At 44.5% G+C, this 22891-nt stretch overlaps 2 protein-coding genes across 3 annotated transcripts; both read right to left on the bottom strand.

Moving 5' to 3' along the window:
- Nucleotides 1–205: 205 nt before the first annotated feature.
- On the bottom strand, nucleotides 206–4496 carry c1qtnf7 (C1q and TNF related 7). Its single transcript, XM_088313386.1, has 3 exons — nucleotides 3934–4496; nucleotides 1518–1742; nucleotides 206–957 (listed from the first exon to the last, which is right to left on the bottom strand). The coding sequence occupies exons 1-3, from the start codon at nucleotides 4103–4105 to the stop codon at nucleotides 329–331; spliced, it is 1026 nt and encodes a 341-aa protein (XP_088169512.1). The 5' UTR covers nucleotides 4106–4496; the 3' UTR covers nucleotides 206–328.
- A 4081-nt stretch (nucleotides 4497–8577) lies between these two features.
- cpeb2 (cytoplasmic polyadenylation element binding protein 2) lies at nucleotides 8578–21193 on the bottom strand. Of its 2 annotated transcripts, XM_088312884.1 has the most exons (10): nucleotides 20233–21193; nucleotides 18983–19258; nucleotides 14538–14628; nucleotides 12785–12835; nucleotides 12299–12322; nucleotides 11703–11876; nucleotides 11265–11473; nucleotides 10946–11060; nucleotides 10684–10865; nucleotides 8578–10300 (listed from the first exon to the last, which is right to left on the bottom strand). In XM_088312884.1, exons 1-10 carry the CDS (start codon nucleotides 21025–21027, stop codon nucleotides 10073–10075), a joined length of 2145 nt encoding a protein of 714 aa, XP_088169010.1. In that variant the 5' UTR covers nucleotides 21028–21193; the 3' UTR covers nucleotides 8578–10072. The 2 variants fall into 2 exon arrangements, with proteins under 2 accessions (XP_088169010.1, XP_088169011.1); XM_088312885.1 differs by lacking the exon at nucleotides 12299–12322.
- Between the last annotated feature and the right edge of the window lie 1698 nt (nucleotides 21194–22891).

Here is a 22891-nt window from a genome sequence, read left to right on the forward strand (position 1 = left end):
AGATTAGTTAAAACGCTAAACGAGACTTGTATATATGTTATGTGTCTGTGTGTGTGTGTGTATGAGTGTGTCTGCGCGTGTATTTATGAACGTGTGCGTGTTGGGGGCGGAGGTGCTTCTTCCAACATAAATTTGAAGCAAGTCTTCGGTGTATTGAAATACAATATTTGGTTTGGAAAGTTGTTTTCCACAATTTTATTAAATTTCGTTGTGACACCACTATTTGAGGCAATACAGTAATATTACAAATCCTGTGAAAAACTATTTTTCATACATGATCAAACCCAAAGTAATTAGCTTGTTAGCTTAGCTTGATTCTTGCTTTTCTTTATGCGTAATCTGCTGCCAGTGTGTCAAAATAGTCCGTGTCGGCATAGAGCAAGAAGCCAGAGAACAAGCTGTCCGCCCAACCCGGGTCTGCAAATAAACCATTCTGGTCGTGGTAAAAGATCTCCAGCCACACGGCGTCTTCGGGGTTGAGGAACATCACCGTGGACCCTGAAGCCACGTCGTGGTTGCCCGTGTTGGCGTCGAAGGTTTTGATGCGATGCTGTCCGTTGTGCATCAGAGCGATGGCCAAGTGTTTATTGGCCAGCGTGATGTCGTAGGAAAAATAATAAATGCCGGGGTACGCGCAGATGAACTTGCCCGTTTGGGGGTTGTAATGGCCGCCCTCATTGAGGAGGACCTTGTTGAATTTAATGGGCGTAATCTCTGTCGGATAACTGTTGGTGATGCCGACAGAAAAAGCTGATTTTGGTGTGAGGCTGCCGCATTTGCATTCGCCAGGAATCCCTCGAATGCCACGTTGGCCCTTTTGTCCTTTCTCGCCGTTGTGGCCCAGAGGACCTGGAGGGCCTTCACCTCCGTTCTCGCCCACGGGACCTCGTTTGCCCGTAGGACCTCGCTCACCTCGCTCGCCAATCTTACTTGTGGGGCCCACCCGGCCTTTTAAACCTGAAATACAAAAGTTTCACGTTAGCATTCAGCAAAGAGGGAAATTGAGCAGGAGAATAATCCATTAAAATGTTTTAGATCATGCCAGACCAGTAGTTGGTGCTAAAACAAGTAAATGACTCGGCTGTTGAGTGTTAGACCTCAATTTCCTGACAGGTGTCGCTTGAGGATGACCACACTTTAACACCTGTGTTCTCTCAGAACCGCTCGGCTATTTCGAAAAGACAACGGAAATTTTCCCTAACGCGGTATCACGCATGAAATCACCTGGGATCGAAGCCATGTTGACATTTTGAAACGCTTGACGCATGTGCCAAACGATCTGTTCTCCAGTCGCCTCTTTTCCAGCAGTCTTTGAAAACTTTGACTTTCCGTGTTTTTGTGTTAAGGTGAAGTATATGCTTCAGTGGAAAACAGCTGTCTTTGCCTTTCCTCGGCCGTAAACAAGCACGACGAATGAAAACGTAATTATTTACACTCACCGCGCCCCATCTTTTCTAATAATAATCGCGGCTTGCTTGAAATTGAAACCATATGGAAACTGCAAACGTGTCTTATACCTGGATCTCCCTTCTGTCCCTTCTCCCCGGTCCTGCCATCTCTGCCATCCCGTCCGGGGATGCCCGCATTCCCGTCCGCTCCCGGGGTCCCGCCCGGGCCGGTCTTGCCGGGTGGTCCCGGTGACCCTGGGACGCTGCAGAGGAGACGCGGCGCTCCTTTCAGCAGCTGTCCGACGACACAGTGGCACAGGCACACGGCACCCATCAAGGCCCACATCTTCACATCTGCACGGGCAAACAACAAAGACACAGGACTAAAAATATGGTGGTGGGCCGTCAAGGCCTGCAGGGCCTTCTCTACTGGCCTGACAAAAGCAAGAAATCATGATCATATTCGTCACATTGTTGTCATATTATATTCTAGTATTTTATTTTTAGGTGAGAGTTTTTGTCCAATCAGAATTCAGCTAGCTAGTGTTGCTAGGCAGATTTCACAATACCAATAGCACGCACGAGTCGTCTGAGGCCTTCAGATACAATCGTGCGGGCGGCGTCTGTTCTGTTTCTCGAGGCGGCTTTTACTGTTAATGGACACTTGCGATAGCCAATCAGATCACGGGGGCCGCGCTATGCGTAATCAACACACCCAGAAGTCGTAACTGGCGACCATTCAAAAATGTAAAATATATTCTGGCTTTTTTAAACCACAATGGCTGAATTAGGGAAAAGTGTGCATTTAATTGCAGATACACTTGCGAGGCCATTTTCAAGTCCCCCCGACTGAATTATCCATCGTGTGACAAGAACGGGTTATCTCTAAAACCAATCTAATGTGCCGATGGAGCTCGGAAGAGGCCAGATGTGATTCTCACAACGAGAAGATTACAGCTTGACTCCTTTTCACATTCATCTTCTCAAGCTTTCGTGTGCGTTCGAGTCAAGAGACCTTAAAATTAAACCTCTTGTCCGCGAGCCAACTGCCGTCCTCGTGCCAAAACATTCCCGAGAGATGACGTCACGCCAGGCATTATTTTTTTCTTTCTGTTCAGTGGAACCTCGGCATGCAGTTGCACTTGCGCAGACAGAAAGTCAAGCAGGAATGTTTGCTCGCAGGGAAACGAGTCGCAACACAGCTGGGCTCCGATCCCGTTGGTCGGATGTCCACCAGAACACGGCGGTTGCAGCCGTCCGACGGTTCTTCGTCTTCGCATGTTTGCCCATGTGGGTGTGAGAAAATGGGGGCGGAGAAGGGAACATGCGGGCGTAAATCAAGCGTGCAAACTGGACGAGATGATGATGTGCGCACAAACAGGAAGTGAGCGTTGGATGGACAAAATGATCCTGACCCGGTGGCGTCAGTGCGGTTTTGAAGAATGCGCATTTCCCTGCAAAGCAATAATGACGTCAGCATTTGTTGATGGCCATCCCTCAAGGAACATTCACACAAACGACAACAAAGAGTTTGGGTGTTTTTCTCTGAATCAACCTTTGTTGGATTTGCGCTAAAAATGTGTTCCTGCTTCACACATGTTCCAAATAGGGGGGCGGAGGGGAGGGGCCTGGAGGGGCGCGGTGCGATGCTGAGGGGGGCTCGTGTGACCCTGCGGAACATGCTTTTTTTTTCCCGCCGTACTAAAATAATGTAATAATTGCACATCCACTCCAGTAGGTGGCAGTGGCGCTCTCCTTGTGAGTATTAACTCGACGGTGTTGGTTTGTTTTGCAACAAAAATGATATTATTTATAGTTGCAGTGGAGAGTGGTTGGTGTGTGTGTGTGTGGGGGGGGCGCAAATTGTTTTCTTCTTGCTAGGGTGGGGGGCGTAACATAAAATAATTGAGAAACACTTTACTAAGGCGAGATTCCCTCCATGACTCTTGAAAGGTCAACCGAACACGGTGCGGGCAGAAGATTTTCAAACTTTCTTCCGAAACGGCCGCCATTTTTTTATTCAGTAACTCGCCGGTATGTGGTGGGAACGCTGACAGTTCGCAAGACTCTTTCGAGCTCCCTCTTGAACACTGCTTGAAGATAAGTTTCAAGAGATTCCATGCAGGGAATTAACTTTTTTTATTTTCTTGGTTGAACTCGCACACAATTGTAAATCTGAAATCAATTTGAGCAAAAATTTGACCTCTACGTGTGCTGCTTCATTGTTTGTGTTCAAATAAAAAGTTTTACGACACCGTGACAGTGATGCTATTTTTGCATTAAGCTAGCAAAGGTTGTTTGAAATTCGCAGTGTAAAACTCTTTGAATAATGTTCAGTTTAAAGCAAACTTCAGCAAGGTGTGGCAATGAACAACTTGAAGTTTTTTTTTTCCACAATCCAAATTATTGACGGCTTGTCTTTTGAAAAGAAAAAAATAAATAAATAAAAAAATCAAAGCCAATCGCATGCAAGTTTATCGTTAAGGGCAAAATGTCCCCACACATGCATTCGTACGCACTGATTGGAGTAGCGAGTCAGTCTTACCCCCCATGTGGAAGCCGTTCATGTGCAGCACTTCCACTCTTATTCCGCTAACATCTTCCTGGTCTTTTTCGTGTCCGTCAGACATGCGCAAGTGTTGCTTCTGCTGTCGGCGTCTTGTCGTGAGTCGGCGAGAGCAGCTGGCTGGACTCCCTCCATGGAATCCACCCTCCATCCCGTCCTTCCTGCCCGCCCCTCAGCCTGGATCCACTCCCTTCTTTTTTGCCTCACTCAAGTTTTAAAGTGAGCTGACATCATCAATGCGGAACATGCAGACACATTCGAGACTCGCTTGACTAACGTGCGTCCACTTTCTGTACACTTTATCTTGACTTGTGTTGCGCATTCCACGCCTTTCACTAATGCCTTGTCAAATTCACCAAGAATGCATATCCAGCTTCCACAAGGTCGCAGTGCTAGCAATGCTAAGATAGCATTAGCATTGAAGCAAGCCGACATTTGCCACGGCTGCTACATTGGTAGCCTTAAGTCTCTCGTGCGTTCCCAGCAAGTCTGAAAAGGCAGCTTCGAGGTTCACCGATGTTTTGACTCAGGATCCTTTTTTTTTTTTAGTTCTGGGTGTTTGCCCGCTACAAGTGTGGCCACTGACACCTGATTGGTTGTTTTTCTTCAGGCGTGGTGGTTTGTAAAAAAAAAATAAAATAAAAAAAAATAAAGAAAGAAAGAAAGATTTTTCTCACAGGTCATTTGTTTTATGCTTTTACTGTCAGGTTTATTCAGAAGTTTGAACAAATATGACAAAAAGTGTTTTTTTTTTTCAAATGCAAGCTCCACCTTTGATGTTAAAACATAGTAGAATGAAAATATTTTTTAATTGTTTAAAACAGTAAAACAAATAAAAATACACTTGCACACACTTACAAAAATGAGAAAAAAGAAAAATGATCAATAAAATACAATTCATAAAACAAACAAAAATATGATAATATACCAAAAATAAAACAATTAAATACAAATAAAAACAAGCTAAAAAAAGGAGAAAATACAACAAATATAATCAAAATATCATACCAAAAAATATCATGAAGCATGATTTTAGAATATACTTGTATGGCATCCTTATTTTCAATTCTAATAATAAAAAAATAAGATAAAAAATTCAATTGTCATAATGTAAAACGCCGGAGCTTTTGCTGTTACAAAATAAAAGCAAACATAGTGTGTCCAAACAGTGGGTCTTTATTTAGCAAGTGAACTGAAACAAACAAACAAACAAAAATCACCGGTTAAATACAAAACAAGGCCAAATAAAAAATAAAATGCCATATTCATTTTGCATACAATATCAAATAACCATTCAGTCGTAATTATTACCATCCAAAAACTTCATGACAATCAACTTTTGTGAGCCTGTATTTGATGTAAACTCTGATTTTAGAAATAAGACAACAACAAATATGAAGCTTAATTAAAATATCTTAGCAATCAGCATCTTCTGTAGTTCCACATCAGAATAGAAAATAATACCAATGTCATTTACAAAAAAAAAAAGTCCCAAGAATTTTGCTACTGTTGGGTGAAAAAAAAAGAGTTGAAAACAAGGTGAAAATGTGCATGAAAAAGTCTCTCCTTTTGTTAGCAAAACACTTTTCAAAATAACTACAATCATTTACATCAGTACAAAGAGATCTGGATTTAAAAATAGTTGCAATGAAAAAACCGGGGTCTGGTTCCTTTTTCTTTTTTTTTTTCTCCTCATTGGACAGTAAAAAAACGACACTGTGGATCAGAAAAATCTGCAAAATATGCAATGAAAAAAATAAAATCTGCATCTTAAAAAGGTTTTACACGGTAATTCTTAGTTTTTATACAAACATTAGAAACGGTATTGCACGTCACAACACAGAATCGAGGTTAGTCAGCCTTTCAAAATGTGTTATTCGAGAGAAAGAGAAGAAGAATTCAAGTTTCAGAGCGGGAGAATCTCAAGAAGAACAAAAGCTTTGTGTCGCCTTCTGTCACGCATGTGTATGAAAATAAGAAGCATATTAAAAACTGTCTGGATGCGCGTGTGCGTGTGCTTGTGCGTGTGCGTGTGCGGGAACCTCTTATGTTGGAACTAAAGGTTTGGACAAAATGAACCCTCCTGTTACTGGGTCAATTTGACACCTGGGGAATGTTTACACCTACACACACACACTAATACTTTATAAAAACATCAATTGAATTTAACCACTTGTGCATCATAATTAATTCCTTCCGACTCGTTCTGGTGCGTGAAACTGAGGGCAATATAATCCGGTCATAAAGAAAGGAACAAGACTTTCAAAACTAAGTAACAGTCTAGTCATTCTTCGCAGAGGATAAAGAATATATGATCAAGAGTATTGTTATGTTTTGCCGCCTTTCTTTTCACATTATCAGTTGTTTTAAAGGTGTAAACCATCAATGCTCGTTTATTTGGCCTGATTCTGACATTTTGCATTACGTGTTAGCATTCAGTAACTGGAAGCAAAACATGCAATTCTTTTTGTTTCATTTGTTATTAGTTTGACAGTTAACTTTAGCGTGAACCTTATTTTTTTTCTGCCAAATTGTTGTGGAGCGAATTGGCAAGTTGGGTTCACTGAGCGTGCAGTGCTCACATCTCAGGTTTTACGCTTAAGTCAAAGAAAAAAAAAAAGAAATCGGTCCAACTATAGCTCGCGTGTCGAGAAAATGAGAAATCAGGTCACGTGTGTGAAGGCACCACTGTAATTTAGTGCATTACGTTTTACAAAATCAGTGAATGAGCAAGATTATTATAATTAAAAAAAAATGTAAAGTATGTAAGGCAGAAGAAGTTTCATACAAACAATTATTTTCTGTAGTGTTCTTGGCCAAATAGACCCATTTTAAAAAAACAAGATTTAAACAAATTTTTTGTAAAAAAATAAATAAATAAAAAAAAAAAAAACGAACAAAAATAATGTCAAATAAGGACTTTTTTTGTTCTTGTTGTTTTTGACACGTTTAAATAATGAAACATCCCCAGGTCAAATTAACCCAGGAACTCCATCGCTGTAACAGGAGGGTTTATAAGAGAGGAATAGAATCATTTTTAAATAGAAAAATACAATCAAAATCAAAACATTTTTGTCTACAAAAATAGTGAATTAAATGTGATTTCTTTCCTTTACAAAAACAGACAACATTTAAAAAAAAAAAAAAAAGAACAAAACAAAAAGGACTCAAGTCAAGTGTTACAGGTGACCGTATTCAAACATTAGGGACAACATTAAGAATATATTAGAAAATATTCACTTACACACACACACACGCACTCATACATAACTTAAGACTTCACACGCTACACATGAAAAAAATTTAAATTGCACAATAAATCATCTGTGGGACAATAAATAAGAGGAGGCGTTTTCAGAGAATCTGCACTTAAATCACATCGGTTGAATATAAGAAATATATAGAAAAGTAGTGCATAATAATAATAATAATAATAATATATATTACTGTATTAAAAAAAATGCACTCAGGGAAGGTCCACTGAGGGGAAGTAGTCAACACAAGCAACAGCGTAACCATGACAACACAGCAAATACACACTTGTACAGTACCGTCTGAGGACGTCATCGTCCAATCGAATCGTTTGCATCCGTGTCACTTTGGAAACGGTAAACCCCGCCTCTGACCCCACCCATTGGCGATGTGGGTTAACCACAATCTCGGTCTACACACACACACACACGGATGACAAAAAAAAAAAAACACGCACACACACACACACACGAGCACGAACACCGCAATTTTTGTTTTTTCGTCCACTAAAAGTCTACAGCAGAATCACGTTTTTGGTGTAAACGGACGGATAAACATTGAAGCATGCAAGTTTAAATAGGTCTTTTTTTTCTTTTTTTTTTAAATATTATTTTGCTTCGGAGTTTTACCCCGCCTCACACACTCCTTTTAGCTTCATGCTACTCAGAACTGATTTGTCTTATGTTTTTTTTTTTTATCATTTGTTAATTTCTTACCTTCATAATGTATGTTAGCTGATTTCAAACATGCGCTGCCATAAATGCATCGGTGCATTCAAAAGTTTTGTTTTTTAAACTTATTTATATTTTAACCCTCGTGTTACGTTTGGTAGGCTATTTTCGGGAGCAGCAAAAACGTGCCTTGAATTACGTGCCAGCGCTGTCTGTCTCTTTTTTCAAATCAATTACAGTTCGAACCATTTCCCACTTCTACTTCAAACCAGTTTTTAAAAAAAAAAAAAGCTTTCTTGCGATAACTTGACCCACAATGTAACAGGAGGGTTAAACGGCAAATATTTGTCCTACACAACTACGGGTATATGCGTTATTATTTTCTTCATAGCAGCGAAGTTTCCCACGATAGCTTGTTGCGTATACTGTAAATGTTGAATACAGTGAGCAGGAAAAGGATTCTGAGGTAATATTCCAAGAAAAACACAACGCCTAGCATTTATTTTTGCCTCTATCCCTCCCTATTTTGTAGAAACGGCGTCAAGGCGGAAATCGTCTGCCTCGGGAGGTAGTACGGGAGCCGTAACGTTGTGCTCAAATTGTCCTATTGTCAGAAAGAGGCGAAGTGTTTGAAGGCGTTTGCTATCGTAATAAACACGACGCTAATGAATCCAATCACCAGTTTTCCAAATGGAAGTGAATTTAGATAATTGTTTCGAAATACGATGCGTACAAAGAGAAATGCAATGTGGAGATTTAGCGTTCGATTGTCTTTGACCGTTTCGTGACGGTTTGGGTACGGCTAAAACGTCACCAAAGTGAAACACTTCGACATCCAGCAGAGCTAAAAACGCTTTTTGTTCACGTCACGAGTTATCTGGTGTAATTGGGATGTTCAGTTGGTTCTTTAGCTAGCTAGCTAACTGCTTTTAAGCTAGCTAGGTCTACATCACAAAAATGCATCTTCCCTTCAGATAGTCCTCAGATGTGGTTTGTTTAGAGCGCGTCAAGTGCACAAATGTCACTTTTATTTGTAAAAAGTCAGTCTGGACTAAGTTTTTTTTTTTCTTTTTTTCAAGCTTGTAGAAGTAACACTGAACTGATTTACCACCATTTGAAAGACTCATCATTTCAATTTGGAGCATGGTGAACAAAACTCTTCTCTGGGGTGTGTCAAATTTACAAAATATTCCTCGTCACTTTACAGGGACTTGAAGTCAAATTTAGTGCCCATGACTAGTTGTGCGTGAAAGGCAAAGGCAGACAAATTCTGTTACGGCTTTGGCGTATGCTAGCAATTTAGCAGAAACGAAGCTACTGTCGTTACTAGTTTGCTGTCGATTGTTTAAAAAGAAAAATCTACTTAACTGCTTCAGATTTGATACAGCAATTTTCCAGGACAGAACCAAGAGTTGGCGTTTCATTGTTGGTTACGTCTCGTAATATTCTGCTCGTGGAAATGGAAATTTAGCGGCGGTCTCTGGTTCCGTGTGAAAGGCAAACGCGGATAAATTCTTCATGTACAACGCAGATTCTGCAAATTTGCAGGATCTCCTTTGAGAAAGAGGCAAAAGGTCAGTAGTCTAGCGTCCTAATAGCAAGTGTCGGCATTTCTGCTTCCTATCGTTTGTTTTAACCTTTGGTTAGTGTCCTCAGCAGGCGTGAGCGCAGGACGCGCATCGCAAGGGGGTGGCAAGCAGCGAACCAACCATCCCACATGCAAACATTCCCATATCTTCGTTCTTTCGTCTCACTTAACTCATTCACTACCAGCCGAGTAAAAAAAAAAAAAAATTGGATCTTTGACGTCTTTAGCCGTCAATGGCAGTAAATGAGTTAATTATAATATTATTATTATTTTTTTTATAAAACTCAATTTAATTTTCCATCTGTGATAAAATGAAAGTACCAAAAAAAAGAGCCTGAGATGTGGGGTGGAAAAAAATGCTCAGCCGCGATCTAGAGTGGCGCATTTATGGTTTCGTGCAGGGGTGTCCAAACTTTAGAACACTGTGAGATCTTTTGGGAAGATGATGTGCGAATTATGAATTTTTTTTTTTTGTCTGATTGAGTATGAATTTACGTCAATCCTACGGTTGGCTAACAAAAAGCAGCAGGCTGCAAATGGCGGCAGTTTTGGACACCCCTGTTTTCGCGTTTTGAGCCGGGAGCCACGAGGGTAATACAGACAACTTTTAGTTCCAGCGGAAGTGGATGTGGCGCGGGCGGTCGGCGCCCTCCTTCACCAGAGGCTTGTGAAACTCACGGCCGGCGCGCGAGTGGATGTTGGCCCAGCAGAACTCGCAATAGTACTGCAGGCAGGTGACGTTGGCGCAGAAGAAGGGCGCAAACTTGCCGCCGCAGCGGGCGCCCTGGCACTCGTCGCACAACTGGTCGTCCAGCACGTACGGCTTCACCTCAACCTGCAACACACCGCACGTGCAAAAAGTCAACATGTTGAACAAGAAGTGTCGGGAGCCCCTTTATATCAAATTCGAGGTCACACAATTGTTTTTCTACCAATCTATTGACCAATCTCAATGCATCTGGCCGTTCATTCGGTCCGCCGATCTCAATCCAGTCCGTCTGTACGTCCGCCAGTCAATCGGTCGACCGGTTTAAATCTGGTCAGTCATTACGTCTGTCAGTTTGTCGGTCGCTCAGTCGGTTCCTTCAATTTAACCATCAATCTCAATCGATTAGATTGGTCAGTCATCTGTCTGTCAAGATGCCGACCGGTCTATTCACTGGATTTCCTCAAATAGAAGCTGTTTGTCCGTTTATCCAGAGGATAAAATCGTCGTACCCGCTTGTCGATGTCGCCGTGCTGCAGCTGCACAAATCTGGCACTGATGGCGGCGATGTAGCTCTGCTGGTTGGAGAAGGCCACCCGCCCCGCCCCTTTAGGGTACTTGAGCTCCGGGTCGGTGTCGATCCCGGCGTAGCAAACGCCCCCATAGAGGCGATCCATGATCATGGCCAGTTCGACTAGGCGGGAAAGCCAGAGACTCGGAGTTAGAGACCTCAAAGATCCTGACGAAAAAATAAACAAAATGGCGGTTACTTACTTGCTCTGAGCGGACGGGGGACTCCTCCCACAAAGATGGTCTTGCGGGGGTCCAGGGGCTGGGATCCGTCCATCACAAAGTCACTGTCGCTCAGGTTCCACGGCCGGATTTGGACCTGCAAATCAAACACTCCTTGACTCTCTTTGGTGAATTTATGACATTCAACGAAAGTCCAAGTTCCGTGTAATTAACGCATTTACTGCCATTGACGGCTAAAGACGTCAAAGATCCATTTTTTTTTTTTTTTTTTTTTTTTACTCGGCTGGAAGTGAGTTTGTTCATTCCCATGGAAAAGTGTCTCCAATGCTGTTAAACTCACAGGTTTATCTTTGATGGTGGGGCTGGAGACACACAAGTAGAGCTTCCCGTCCTCCTCCATGCAGGCTTCAATCAGAGCCTGCACTGACGTCTCCTCCTGGAACAGCAGGAAGGCGTATCCTTTGGGTGGAAAGTAGGACTTGCTCTCAGCTTTGTGTGGCCAGTCAACCACCAGGTGACCGAAGCGGCGGAAGCTGGAGGTTATTTCATCTGCAGGGAAAGTTGAGAGGAAAAAGTAGCATGAAAATAAATATTTTTGGCACTATTGCCCAGACTGTAACTAACAAAAGCACTTTTTTGCACATCTGTAGGACTGCGACTACATGAACAAAAAACTTAAACACAACTGAACAAAAGCAGTCATTTTTTTTGTACCAATAGAGGGAGCATGTTAAGAGTCGCTGTCCTTGCAGCTCCGATTAGGGCCCGTCATTCTCACCTTCATCTATGTCAGGCGGCAACCCTCCCACAAACACCTTGCGTGAGAAACGCTCGATGCGTTCGCCGTTCTGATGCGGGTAGCAGCCGGCTGAGCCCAGAATTCCCGGCACCACTGGGTTGCCGTGGCCATCATCCAGCAGATTGTCATCGATGGGGAAAAGAGAAGAGCGCCCTGCAAGCGGAGATTGAGAACAGGTGAAATCAAGAAAAAAGCGGTCAGCACATATGAGGATTATCCACGACGGATTTGAAAGACTAGAAGAAAGGATCGATCTTTCTATCTCAAAATTTTTTTACTAACTCATTGACTGCCATTGACGGCTAAAGACGTCAAAGATCCATATTTTTTACTCGGCTGGTCGTGAAAGAGTTCATTTTATTTGGATAATGAACAAAAAGAAAAAGCCCAATAATTTGTAACAGGGTGAGAAACAAAATGGCCTTGCCATTGGACGTTAATCAGTTAATTACAGGCTACTCGGGCTTCTGAATCCAGACAAAAACAAAAGCACAATAGGTTAAAAACAAGCCACATCTTAAAAAAAACAAAACAAAACATAATAAGCAAACGTTCTTAATAAATTGACTGTTTACCTCGACGTCTCCCATAGCTCCTGGCTGCGTGTAAATATAGAAGAATGTATCAGGTATTTGGAGCTAAAAGAGGACATTAACACGCTTAATTCTGTATCGGAAAAATAAGAATAAAACTGTACATAATGATTCAATTAAATACACGTACTGTGAGTTTCATTTAAAAAAAAAATACCTGAACAAATGTCTGGAGAAAAAAAACTACACAAAAGAACATTTTTCCACCTCAAAGTTAAATACAACTGAACTGTGCTTAACAAATGTACTGCGCTGGATATAAAAAGCTCAAGACACCATCTTGCACAATTGGAACATTTAATTCAAGTCATTTTTTGCTACCCATTAGTGCTACACATGTAAATATCTTCTCAAGACAGTAGATGATACGAACCGTCTAAAAGTGGCAGATTGCGCCATTTGTGCTGTTTAATTATTGTGTAAGCGTCTCTGGAAGTGAACAGCGTCATGACGTTAAGAGATAATTACCGTTGAGCATGACGAGCCCGTCGGCGGCCTGGTTCAAACATCCAATGCGGCCTGGACAAAGAAACACACTGAGCTGCAATGTTGCTTGCTAGCTAAACAGGCTATCCATCGTGTCAAGATGGCGGGAAAGCATTACTTTTAGGACAAAACACTAAATCCTTGCCTATTCAGGAAGGCCAGTGTTTTATTGTAATATAATCTATGCCAAGGCAAAGCCAACTCAAATGGGTAGAATATTTTGCTTCAGACTGTAGCTCCCCATCCTTGCTAGCTAGCTTGTTACATAGATAGTTTAGCTTTGGCATTTTTGTAATGACAGTGACATTTTAGAGAGCCTTTGAAAAAAAAAAAAAAAAAAAAAAACACAACCGATTTGGAGTTTAGTTGGATGACCGTCGAGTGCTTTGATAAAAATCATCGCAATGATTGTTAGCCTCGCTACTTTAAGTGCCTCTTTGTTTTTTCTTTTTTACAAAAGGCTGCTGTTATGTCACATAGCTTAACTAGCTAATATCCGTGATAAAAAAACTAGGCAAAATTATGTTTGTAAAGGCACAAGTTTTTTTTCTACAGCTCTTGCATTGTCTCTTAGTAACTGTCTAACTAATTAGCTATTAGCCTAATTAGCTGTCTGGCACAACCCTTCTCGCTGTAGCCCCACGGGTCTGCCTGATAGCTTTACAAATGAACAATTATGGTTTCAAAAACAATAGCGTTCTCCTTCTATTTGTGGGTGTTAAGGACCAAACGCCATCAAAAGTTTTAGAATTGTCTATAGAAGTCACAAGATGGCGGCAAAGCACTTTGTTTACTTTGAGACATGGGCCTCACTAAATGATGGTCCTCTCCTAACTTGAAAATATTTCCTTGGCCGAAATCCACCAACAGGACTCCTCCAAAGACACAGAAACCCAAAAAAGGTACTGTAAATACCGTGAGGTAAAACACGTGTACTTTGTTCATTAAAAGGTTGGCAAATGTTGGCCTATTGCATTTTTTTAAAAGCAACCTCATTTTAAAATGACATATGAGGCCCCCACTCCATGTCAATATATGGGGTCCTGTGCGTTTGGGTGCTGCTAAAAATAGCCACTCTGGCCAATCCTCCTTCTCCTTCTTCTCCTTCACCTCCCCTGGCTGTCAAACGCAGCGTGTGAAAGGGCAATGGCGTCTAAATTTAGCCTTCGCCGTTATCCCGCACTCCCCGCTCAGCCCATGTCCTCTCCATCTGCTGCTACAGGAAGAACAACAAAGCTGCCCCGTGGAAATGGGGGGGCCCGTGGTGCATTTATGACCTCCCTCGGGAATGGTCCTCGTTTGCTTGGATGGAATATGCAAACTGTAGAAATTATTATATATTTTTTTGTAATTATTTATTTATTTCAATGCATTTATGACGAGTGTCAATTATACGTGGCTTTTTGCTATTCGCTAAACAGCGCAGGTCCACTATACAGCCGTTTTTTTCGCAAATTTTTGCAAATTAAAAAAAAAATTAAATTTGCGACTATAAGGCGTGTTGACTGTACGGGACACCAGAAATGTTCCCTCCCGTCTCTCCCGTATTATCCACGTTGACGTGATCAGAGCCGCTCGGTGTTGTAAATACTCAGCTGGAGGCTCACACGTATTAGGATCTCAGCAGGGGAGGAAATAAGCTTTGGTGCCAAAACACTGCACAGCTTCTCAAGAGGCCTCCCGTTCGACACACACACACACACACGCAATCCGGAAAGTGATAGGCAGCGCTCACCTTTCATGGGATCCTGTTCGGCTTGCATGATGTCAATCAGGGAGCTCTCCAGCGAATGCATGTTGAGACTCTCGTACAGCCTGGAGCGGTCCTTGAAGCGCAAAAGGACGGTTTTATGTCATCACAATTTGTTTCGGAAATAAGAACAATAAAGCCTGGGCGGAATTTGGCTCGGCCGGGATTAACATTCTTTCCGTATTTATTCCGTTTCGGGATCTGCGAGGTGTGCTCGCCAGCGCTGCATAAGGGCAATTCCTCGGACTCACGGGCCAACCGAGTCCACGAGTGGAAACCAGAACCGGGAGGACGGCATTGAAACACATGACGCACTCAGACGCAACTATTCCGGTCTGTGGCTAACATGATGAGCTCAGGCTATATGTTGGAATGGAATCGGGCCTCGAATAAATGGCGCGACTCAATTGGTCATCCGCTCAAGCCTTGCATACTGGCCATATACAAATAGTTTTGTCCACATACGTACGTCTACGTAAGACCTGTCTTAATTTTTTTTTGTATAAAAAAAATATATATATATATGTATAGTTTTTCTAATTAATTTATTTATATGTAGATATTTTTCGGTCGATTAATCGGTTGACGCAATTTTTTTCGAATTGGCCCAACGTGAATTCAAAATATTTTCTTGATTAAATCTATTATATCACAAGAAAAAAAAAAAGTCAACCAAGTCATGTCTTGATTATAGTCTTTTCTGTTTGGTTTTAAACTCCAATTTAATTGACATCAATTGAAATATACACCTAGTATTGTTACAAATTATTGTACAAGTAAAGGCAACCTCCCGGCCGCCTTACTTCATCTACAGTTGAGCACATTAACAGCATCCGACATTACTTTTGGAAACACGGTAGTCTTCAGCACTTTGCCAAACATTAGGATTAGCATTCAAATTCAATCCTAATCCATCTTTTACATTTTTTTCATTGAAAGCATTTTATTGAAGTAAGTAAAGTGAGCACAATAAAACCCAGGGATTACCCTGTGTTTTTTTTTTCTTTTCGCTCATTTTTTTCCATCGCCAGAGCAGCCTTTTGGCCTAAAGTATACGCACGTCTTCGTATAATGGTTTAGCTCAAGGCGAAAAGCCAGTTTGGCAGTTCTTGTCACCGACGGCCAAACATTAAGCAGAGAGGAAGGAAGGAAAGGGTCTTGGAATCTGAACAATTCCTGATGTGACAGTGTTTATGGAAATGAAGATCAGCACCATCCGCGATGTCGACGCCGCTTCCTGAAACGGCAAGCATTGTGCTTCGTCGCACGTGTTATCAAAAGTCTTTCGGTCCTTTGGTCATCCGTGGTGACCGGAGTTTGCTTCTGGAATGCATTTAGAAATAGAAATAGAAATCCCTTTATTGTCATTGTACTCAAGTGTGCAACGAGATTAGGGGGCTCCCCTCTCCAGTGCAATACAACAATAATACAGACAAATATATAAATTAGATAAATAAAGAAGACAGTGCAATGGAATTCAGTACTGAATAGGGCATATAGAAACACATCACAATGCTGTTTTGCGAGGTTAGGGTGGTCTCGTGTGTGTGTGAGAGTTCAGTATGGAGATGGCTCTCGGAAAGAAACTGTTTCTCAGTCTATTGGTCCTTGATTTGATGCATCTGTAGCGCCTGCCAGAGGGCAACAGGTCGAACAGGTGTGAGTTTGGGTGGGTATTGTCATTGACGATGTTGAGAGCCCTTCTGAGGCACCGGGCGGTGTAGATGTCCGACAGTGGGGGGAGAGGGCAGCCAATAATCCTTTGCGCTGTTTTGACTGTCCTCTGGAGCCTCACTCTGTCCGCCTCAGTGCAGCCGCTGTACCAGGTGGAGACACAGTACGTCAGCAGGCTCTCGATGGACGAGTGGTAGAAGGCCAGCAGCAGCTTCCTGTCCAGGTTGAATTTCCTGAGGACTCTCAGGAAGTGCAGACGTTGGCGGACCTTCTTTACCACTGCTGTGGTGTTGTGACTCCAAGAAAGGTCATCGGAGATCTGTACTCCCAGGAACTTGAACGTGTGGACCCTCTCCACACACACGCCTTCGATGCAGAGGGGGGGCGGTACCGTCTTGTTCCTCCTGAAGTCGACGACAATCTCCTTTGTTTTAGCAGAGTTAAGGTGCAGTCTGTTGTCCTTGCACCAAGTTGTCAGTCTCTTTACCTCCTCTCTGTAGGCTGTCTCGTCACCTTCCGAGATCAGACCGACCACTGTCGTGTCGTCAGCAAACTTGACGATGGTGTTGTTGCCGTGGGCCGGGCTGCAGTCGTAGGTGTAGAGGGCGTACAGGAGAGGGCTCAGCACGCATCCTTGGGGGGAACCGGTGCTCAGCATGAGGGTGGAGGACGTGTAGGGGCCGAGCAACACAGTCTGGGGTCTGTTGGTCAGAAAGTCCTTAATCCAGATGCGTGTGAGGGCAGGGAGGCCGAGAGTGTCCAGTTTGGCGACGAGGATGTCTGGGATGATCGTGTTGAATGCCGAGCTGTAGTCCACAAAGAGCATCCTTGCATAGCTCTGCTGTCGTTCCAGGTGGCCCAGCACAACATGCAGAGCAGTGTCGATGGCGTCCTCAGTGGATCTGTTAGCCCGGTATGCAAACTGGTAGGGGTCCAGAGTGGGAGGAAGGCAGTCCCTGATGTGCTGGAGAACCAGCCTCTCGAAGCACTTCATAATGACTGGTGTGAGAGCAACAGGACGGTAGTCATTCAGGTGGACGGCTGGTGACTTTTTGGGGACAGGAATAATGGTGGAAGTTTTCAAGCAGGAGGGGATGACTGCCTGAGCCAGGGAGCGGTTGAAGATCCTGCAGAAAACATGTGACAGTTGGTGGGCACATGCTCTGAGGACCTTGCCTGGTATTCCGTCGGGTCCAGTAGCTTTCCTGGGGTTGACCGCCAGGAGCGCGCGCCTCACATCGTGTTCCTCTACGATGAGTGGGGGGGAGTTGGAGCTTGAAGTGCGGGGGTGTGACGGTTGGGGCGAGTCAAAGCGAGCGAAGAAGCAGTTAAGCTCCTCTGCCAGCGATGCACTCGGGTCTACAGAGGTCGTGCTGCTGCCACGGAAGTTGGTGATGCTCCGTAGACCCTGCCACACCTCCCGTGGCCTGTTACTGGCAAGGTGGGCCTCCAGCCTCCCCTTGTAGGTTGCCTTGGCTAGCTTGATGCCTTTGCTCAGGTCAGCACGAGCCACCCTGTACTGGGCTTTGTCGCCTGACCTGAAGGCAGCGTCACGGGCCTTGAGGAGAGAGCGAACCCTGCTGGACATCCAGGGCTTCGCATTTGGAAAGGTCCGTATAGTCTTATGTTGGGACACAGTTTCCATGCAGAACTTGATGTAGTCCAGTACACAGTGCGTGTAGACATCAAGGTCCTGATGATCAAAGAGGTCCCAGTTTGTGTCATGAAAGCAGTCCTGTAATTCACTCATGGCGTCGTCACGCCAGGTTTTCACAGTCTTTGTGGTAGGCCTGAATCTGCGCCTGAGAGGGGTGTACGCAGGTGCGAGCTGCAAGGACAGGTGGTCTGACTGGCCGAGAGGGGCGAGTGGGAGGGCTCTGTATGCGTGCTTGATGTTCGAGTACACATGGTCGAGAGTGTTGTCTCCCCTCGTTGGGCACTTGACATGCTGGTGAAACTCTGGGAGTACAGTCTTTAAATTGGCCTTATTAAAGTTAATTATTATTATTATGCTAATTTATATTACACCATACGGAAACGGGTTGTTAACGCTCCAGCTGTTGTGAAATGCGTTTTACAAATAAAGTTATATTGGATCGGATTGGATTGTAGCCCTCGAGAAGTTGGAATTGCTTATAGATGCCACAAGATGGCAGCAAATGACATTTTTCTGTTAGACAAGGTTATGTCGTGACTAAATGAAGCTCCTTCCCTCAGTTCAATATAGTAATTTTTTTTCAATATTAGAAATGGCTTTGGCTGGCGCTAAAAACAGACAAAAATGCATTCCTGAATATAACGTGATTTGCGTTTTATTGTAAAGATACGCGAGCGTTCACATCGAGTGTACAAAACGGAGCTTTCAAAGCAATTCCAGTATATTGAGAGAAATGTCGTTGATCATCTTTTGTTCTCTCTCTCAGGAAAACACGCTCATCTCATTTTGGCCATTAGCATCGAGATATGATCACGAAACCAGGCTGACACACGGTCCGTGGCGAGCACTTTGCAACCAATCACGTCACTCCCCAAATAAGCCGGCGGCATGAAATGACATCATTTCATTTTCCGGGAAAGACATTAAACACTCCGAGCGGATTGGGTTTCATCAGATTGTCTCAGAGGTTGCTAATGTTGTTGGCTTACGTCGCAAGAGGAAAAAAAGACTTTGAGTTTTAACACTTACCGACACCAGAAGGTGTATTCGTTTTGATTTCGATTTTGCATGTGACAAGGGGGCGGGGGGGGTCACGTACCTGGAGGGGCATCAAAGTGTTACTGTTGCCATCCGTGCGAAACACGTTGTCGTCCAGCCACATCTTGGGCCCGAGCGAGGCGGCCGAGCGCGGGAATTTGGGCGGGGCGATGACGTTGCTCGGGAAGGCTTTCTTGAGGGGCGACGACGCGTGGCCGCCTTGGCCCGGCGTGCCCGGGGCGCCCGCCCCCTTGCGGTGCTCGCGACCCCAGGGCACGCCGGCCGAACTCCAGCCGTTGCCTTGGTGAGCACCCCAGGGAGATTGCTTCATCATAGGCTGGGTGGAGTCAACAAAAGTAATTAGAAGATGAACGTTGCATATACATGATGTGGTATGCTTTGGATCATTTCCGGTCCATTAACGTTCTAACCAAGCCAGCCAATCACGTATCTTGGCAGGGATAATGTTAAGGAATAAATCAAATCGAATTATGCTGTAATATCATGAACAACAATTTGTGCACATTGGGAAATATTGTTTACAGTGGTAAAGTTTGATATGATACATGATGAATTATAATAATAAACATCGGACTTTAATTACATTTCCATGGTTTATTTCCACCCAGTTGGCCGCAAGTTGGCTCGTCACCATTAAGAAGATTTGCAGCTTTGAGACTTACAGTAAGTATTGTGTCCGCGTCTAAGTTACACACTCTCGCTCTACCTGTAAAACACTTGGAGCTTGAGTGATGAAGATCACAAATAGACAAATGCTAAATTTTGTTCACTCTGAAACAGAGCCACGTAGTTGTGGTTTCTCTCAGAGGGCCATTTTGATTGTGTAAACCATGGAAATATATATATATATATATATATTAATAGATATTTTTTTACATTTTAAATGATATTTTTGTTGAATGGTGATTTTCGTGTGTGAGAGCTCTTTAAATATGAAAAATAAACATTTTATTTTGTGGTTACTTTGGGGTTTATCATAACAGGACACACGAAAAAGTCTTAAGGCTCCATGACAACTCACGCTACAAATTGTCCCTGAACTCTTTTGGGGACCTTCTCTGTCTTTTTCATCTTGCTGTGAATTACGCTACATTTCTTCCAGAAAATCTCAATCCTGTCTGGCATGTTGCAACAAACATGAGACTGCACTGAAAACGAGCAACTCTAAATGAGGTCTTGCCTCCATAAAAAAAAAGAATCCTTCAACCGCGATATAACGGAGGTTGACGATGCAAAAAAAAAAAGGATCCCTTCCTGGCATATTGTCTAGCAACAACGTGTGGAGCCCACCTGGTGTTGGTTGTAGTTGTTCCTCTGCTGCAGAAAGGCGCCCTGCTGGTTGTGCATCTGCGGGCTGATGGGAGAGCGGCGAATCTGCGGCGAGAAGGGCCCACCGAAACCTTGCACATTAATCCCGGAGCACGGATTAGCCGAGAAACCCTGGAAGAAGGCCGTGTTGACGGAGGACGACGGCATTCCCCCGTAGAAGCCGCCGCAGCTGCTGTCGGCGGGCGCAGGTGGAGCGGGAGGAGCGGGAGGAGGCGGGGGAGCAGGAAGAGGAGGCGGAGGGGGCGACGAGCCGCACGTCTTCACCGACCAAGGCGTGCCGTAGCCCGGGAGGGAGGGCGAGGACGAGCCACCGCCACCGCCGCCGGTGCCGGTGCCGGTGCTCTGCATGTCCGGGAAGGCAGCGCCCAGAGCTCCGGACAACATGTGACACTCATTGCCGTTGCTGACGTGGTGGCCCACGGGGGAGTCCATTGGGACGGCGCGGGGCAGAATCACGGAAGTCGACGGTGGCGGCTGCTCTGACGTCGCAGCATCGGCGAGGTTCTCGCGGGGGTCCAGAGGCAAGGAAGGGGTCGCCGAGTCTGCGAGGGCGAGCTCGCGGGATCGCCGCCGTCTTTCCCCGGCGAACTGAAGGTCACGGGCCGGCCGCGTCGGACGGAAGCCTCGCTGCTCGTAATCCCACGACACCGGGCAGCGGCAGTCGGTTTTGGCCGGCTCTCGGCTGCGGCTGGCGGGCTCTTCGTCGGTGGACGGCGGCGTCGGAGTGCGTGTCAGCCCCGCAGGCTCATCCTGCATGTTTTGCACCACCGATCCGCCTCGTTACGCTTGTAAATGATGACAATGTGGAGGGAGGATGTCTGGCGACCGGTAGGAAGGGAGGGGGGAGAGGGTCTGGCCTGTACAGAACCGGCACGGCTGCCGCTTTGCTTTGGGTCGATATGGCGAGCTTGAAACCACGACCCACAGGGTATACGCTTTTTTTAAGGGTGGGGGGGGGGGGGGTAACTGGTGTTGGGGAGGGGGGGTCCTGCTCGCCGTTAGCTCGTGCGGTCCACGTCGATTGCTTGGCTGCCCCCCTCCTCGCTCCTCGGTTGCTGCAGCAGAGGGATTAAAGGTCTCAGACGGAACCGACGTCACCGGCGCATCACGGCCGGGTGCGCGCGCCTCGACGCCGGCCTGCCTCGCCTCTCTCTCTGCCTGCAAAGAGCGCCGCAGAGTTTACGTCATTTTTCTCCTTGGCGCTTCATTATTCATAAAGTGCAGTGTGGGGCCGACACCCTTTTGCATCTCTAAACGTAGTACCGGTACCGGTAGTGCTACTACTTTTTAAAGATCAAAGTAGGTAGGAATAGAGGAAGGAACAATACCAATCCAAGTATGACGCATAAGCTTAACTTGAAAGCTGGACCTCATTTTAAACCTTAGCCCTTGTTTAAAATCCAAACCCAGGCTAAAAACCCTACATTGAAACCCCAACCCTGTCTTGAATCCCCACTTTAAAACGTTAATCAGCTTGACATCCGACTTTGAAACAACCTCAGCTTTCAAACCAATCTTCTCTTGAAACCCAATTTAACCCTCATTTAACCCCAATAACGGATAGAATCTTGACTTTGAAACACAAACGCTGTCTTAAAACCCTATTGTGAAACCATACTATGTAGCCTTACCCTTGATTTGAAACCCGAAGGATGTTGTACATTTATCAACACTGGAGCTCCTCAAGGCTCCGTCCTCTTGCCACTGTTTTTCTCTGCCTGTAAATTAAAAATTGTACCAGACAGACGTATAGCATCAGCCTTCTCAAATAGTTGGCCAAGCCTCCTGGAGAGGGGCATTCACATGCTTTTCTTTTTTTGTTGTCGTAAAGTGTAATTGCACATCCACAACAGCAGGTGGCATTGTCAGAATCTGCCCAACGAGTTCAAAGAATGATAAAACAATTCAGTCATTTATATTTCTTTTTTGTCATCTCTAACGTCAGTTAGGATACAGTGTTACGTTTTCCTGTCAAAGTGCACAAATGCGTCGCGTTTAGGTGGCAATACTTCCTCAAGTACCTTCTCACTGCACCGTCAGCCTTTTTGGAATGTCTTCTGTATCAAAAGCGGTAAGAACTCAAGACTCGTCGTACTGGTATAGGTCTGAAAAAAAAAAAAAAATGAAAATGTGTTTGCCACTTATGAGCACCTGGCCTTGCTCGAGCCTATCACATGTCGCTGCGTTTGTAAAGCTTGTTGTCTCGCATCCAGTCGCCATAGCAACAGGTCATCAGCATTGCTTTTGCTTCGCTTGATTACTCGGCGGGGCTCATTGTGTGTGTGTGTGTGTGTGTGAGGGGGTAGCATTGATCAGTTCATCCTGTTTGACTCCATCATTGGGAGAGGCCCTTGTACCTGTAATCCCATCTTGGAACACACAGCAAGTCGTGTGGACCACTCAACATCAGTGGGGGTCCAAATGGCTTTGCATATAGTCGCCTTCCCTAAACAATGGCTTAAGTCAGGTTTTTTTTTTGTGCATTTTTTTGGGAGGGACACTCTTGTAAAAATGAAAACACACATTTGCTGCTGTCAAATTTTAGAACACATTGTGGCCCGCCAATCAAAATGTTTGCCCACCCCTGACCTAACCAATCATTTTGTACGCTTGTTTTTTT

This window comes from Idiotropiscis lumnitzeri, chromosome 13, assembly GCF_059441095.1.
Source record: "Idiotropiscis lumnitzeri isolate Australia: NSW breed Sydney's pygmy pipehorse chromosome 13, RoL_Ilum_1.0, whole genome shotgun sequence".
Lineage (NCBI taxonomy): Eukaryota > Metazoa > Chordata > Actinopteri > Syngnathiformes > Syngnathidae > Idiotropiscis > Idiotropiscis lumnitzeri.

Bases quoted from the DNA above. Each gene is read 5' to 3' on its own strand.
- cpeb2 (XM_088312884.1), bottom strand. From the start codon at position 21,027: ATGCAGGATGAGCCTGCGGGGCTGACACGCACTCCGACGCCGCCGTCC. The intron at 11,474-11,702 runs GTGAGAATGACG...CTTTCCCTGCAG, and splicing joins GCCGCCTGACATAGATGAAG to ATGAAATAACCTCCAGCTTC. The intron at 11,061-11,264 runs GTGAGTTTAACA...TTTGATTTGCAG, and splicing joins CCACCATCAAAGATAAACCT to GTCCAAATCCGGCCGTGGAA.
- c1qtnf7 (XM_088313386.1), bottom strand. From the start codon at position 4,105: ATGGAGGGTGGATTCCATGGAGGGAGTCCAGCCAGCTGCTCTCGCCGA. The intron at 1,743-3,933 runs GTAAGACTGACT...TTGCCCGTGCAG, and splicing joins GAACGGCTTCCACATGGGGG to ATGTGAAGATGTGGGCCTTG. The intron at 958-1,517 runs GTATAAGACACG...TTTGTATTTCAG, and splicing joins GGGACAGAAGGGAGATCCAG to GTTTAAAAGGCCGGGTGGGC.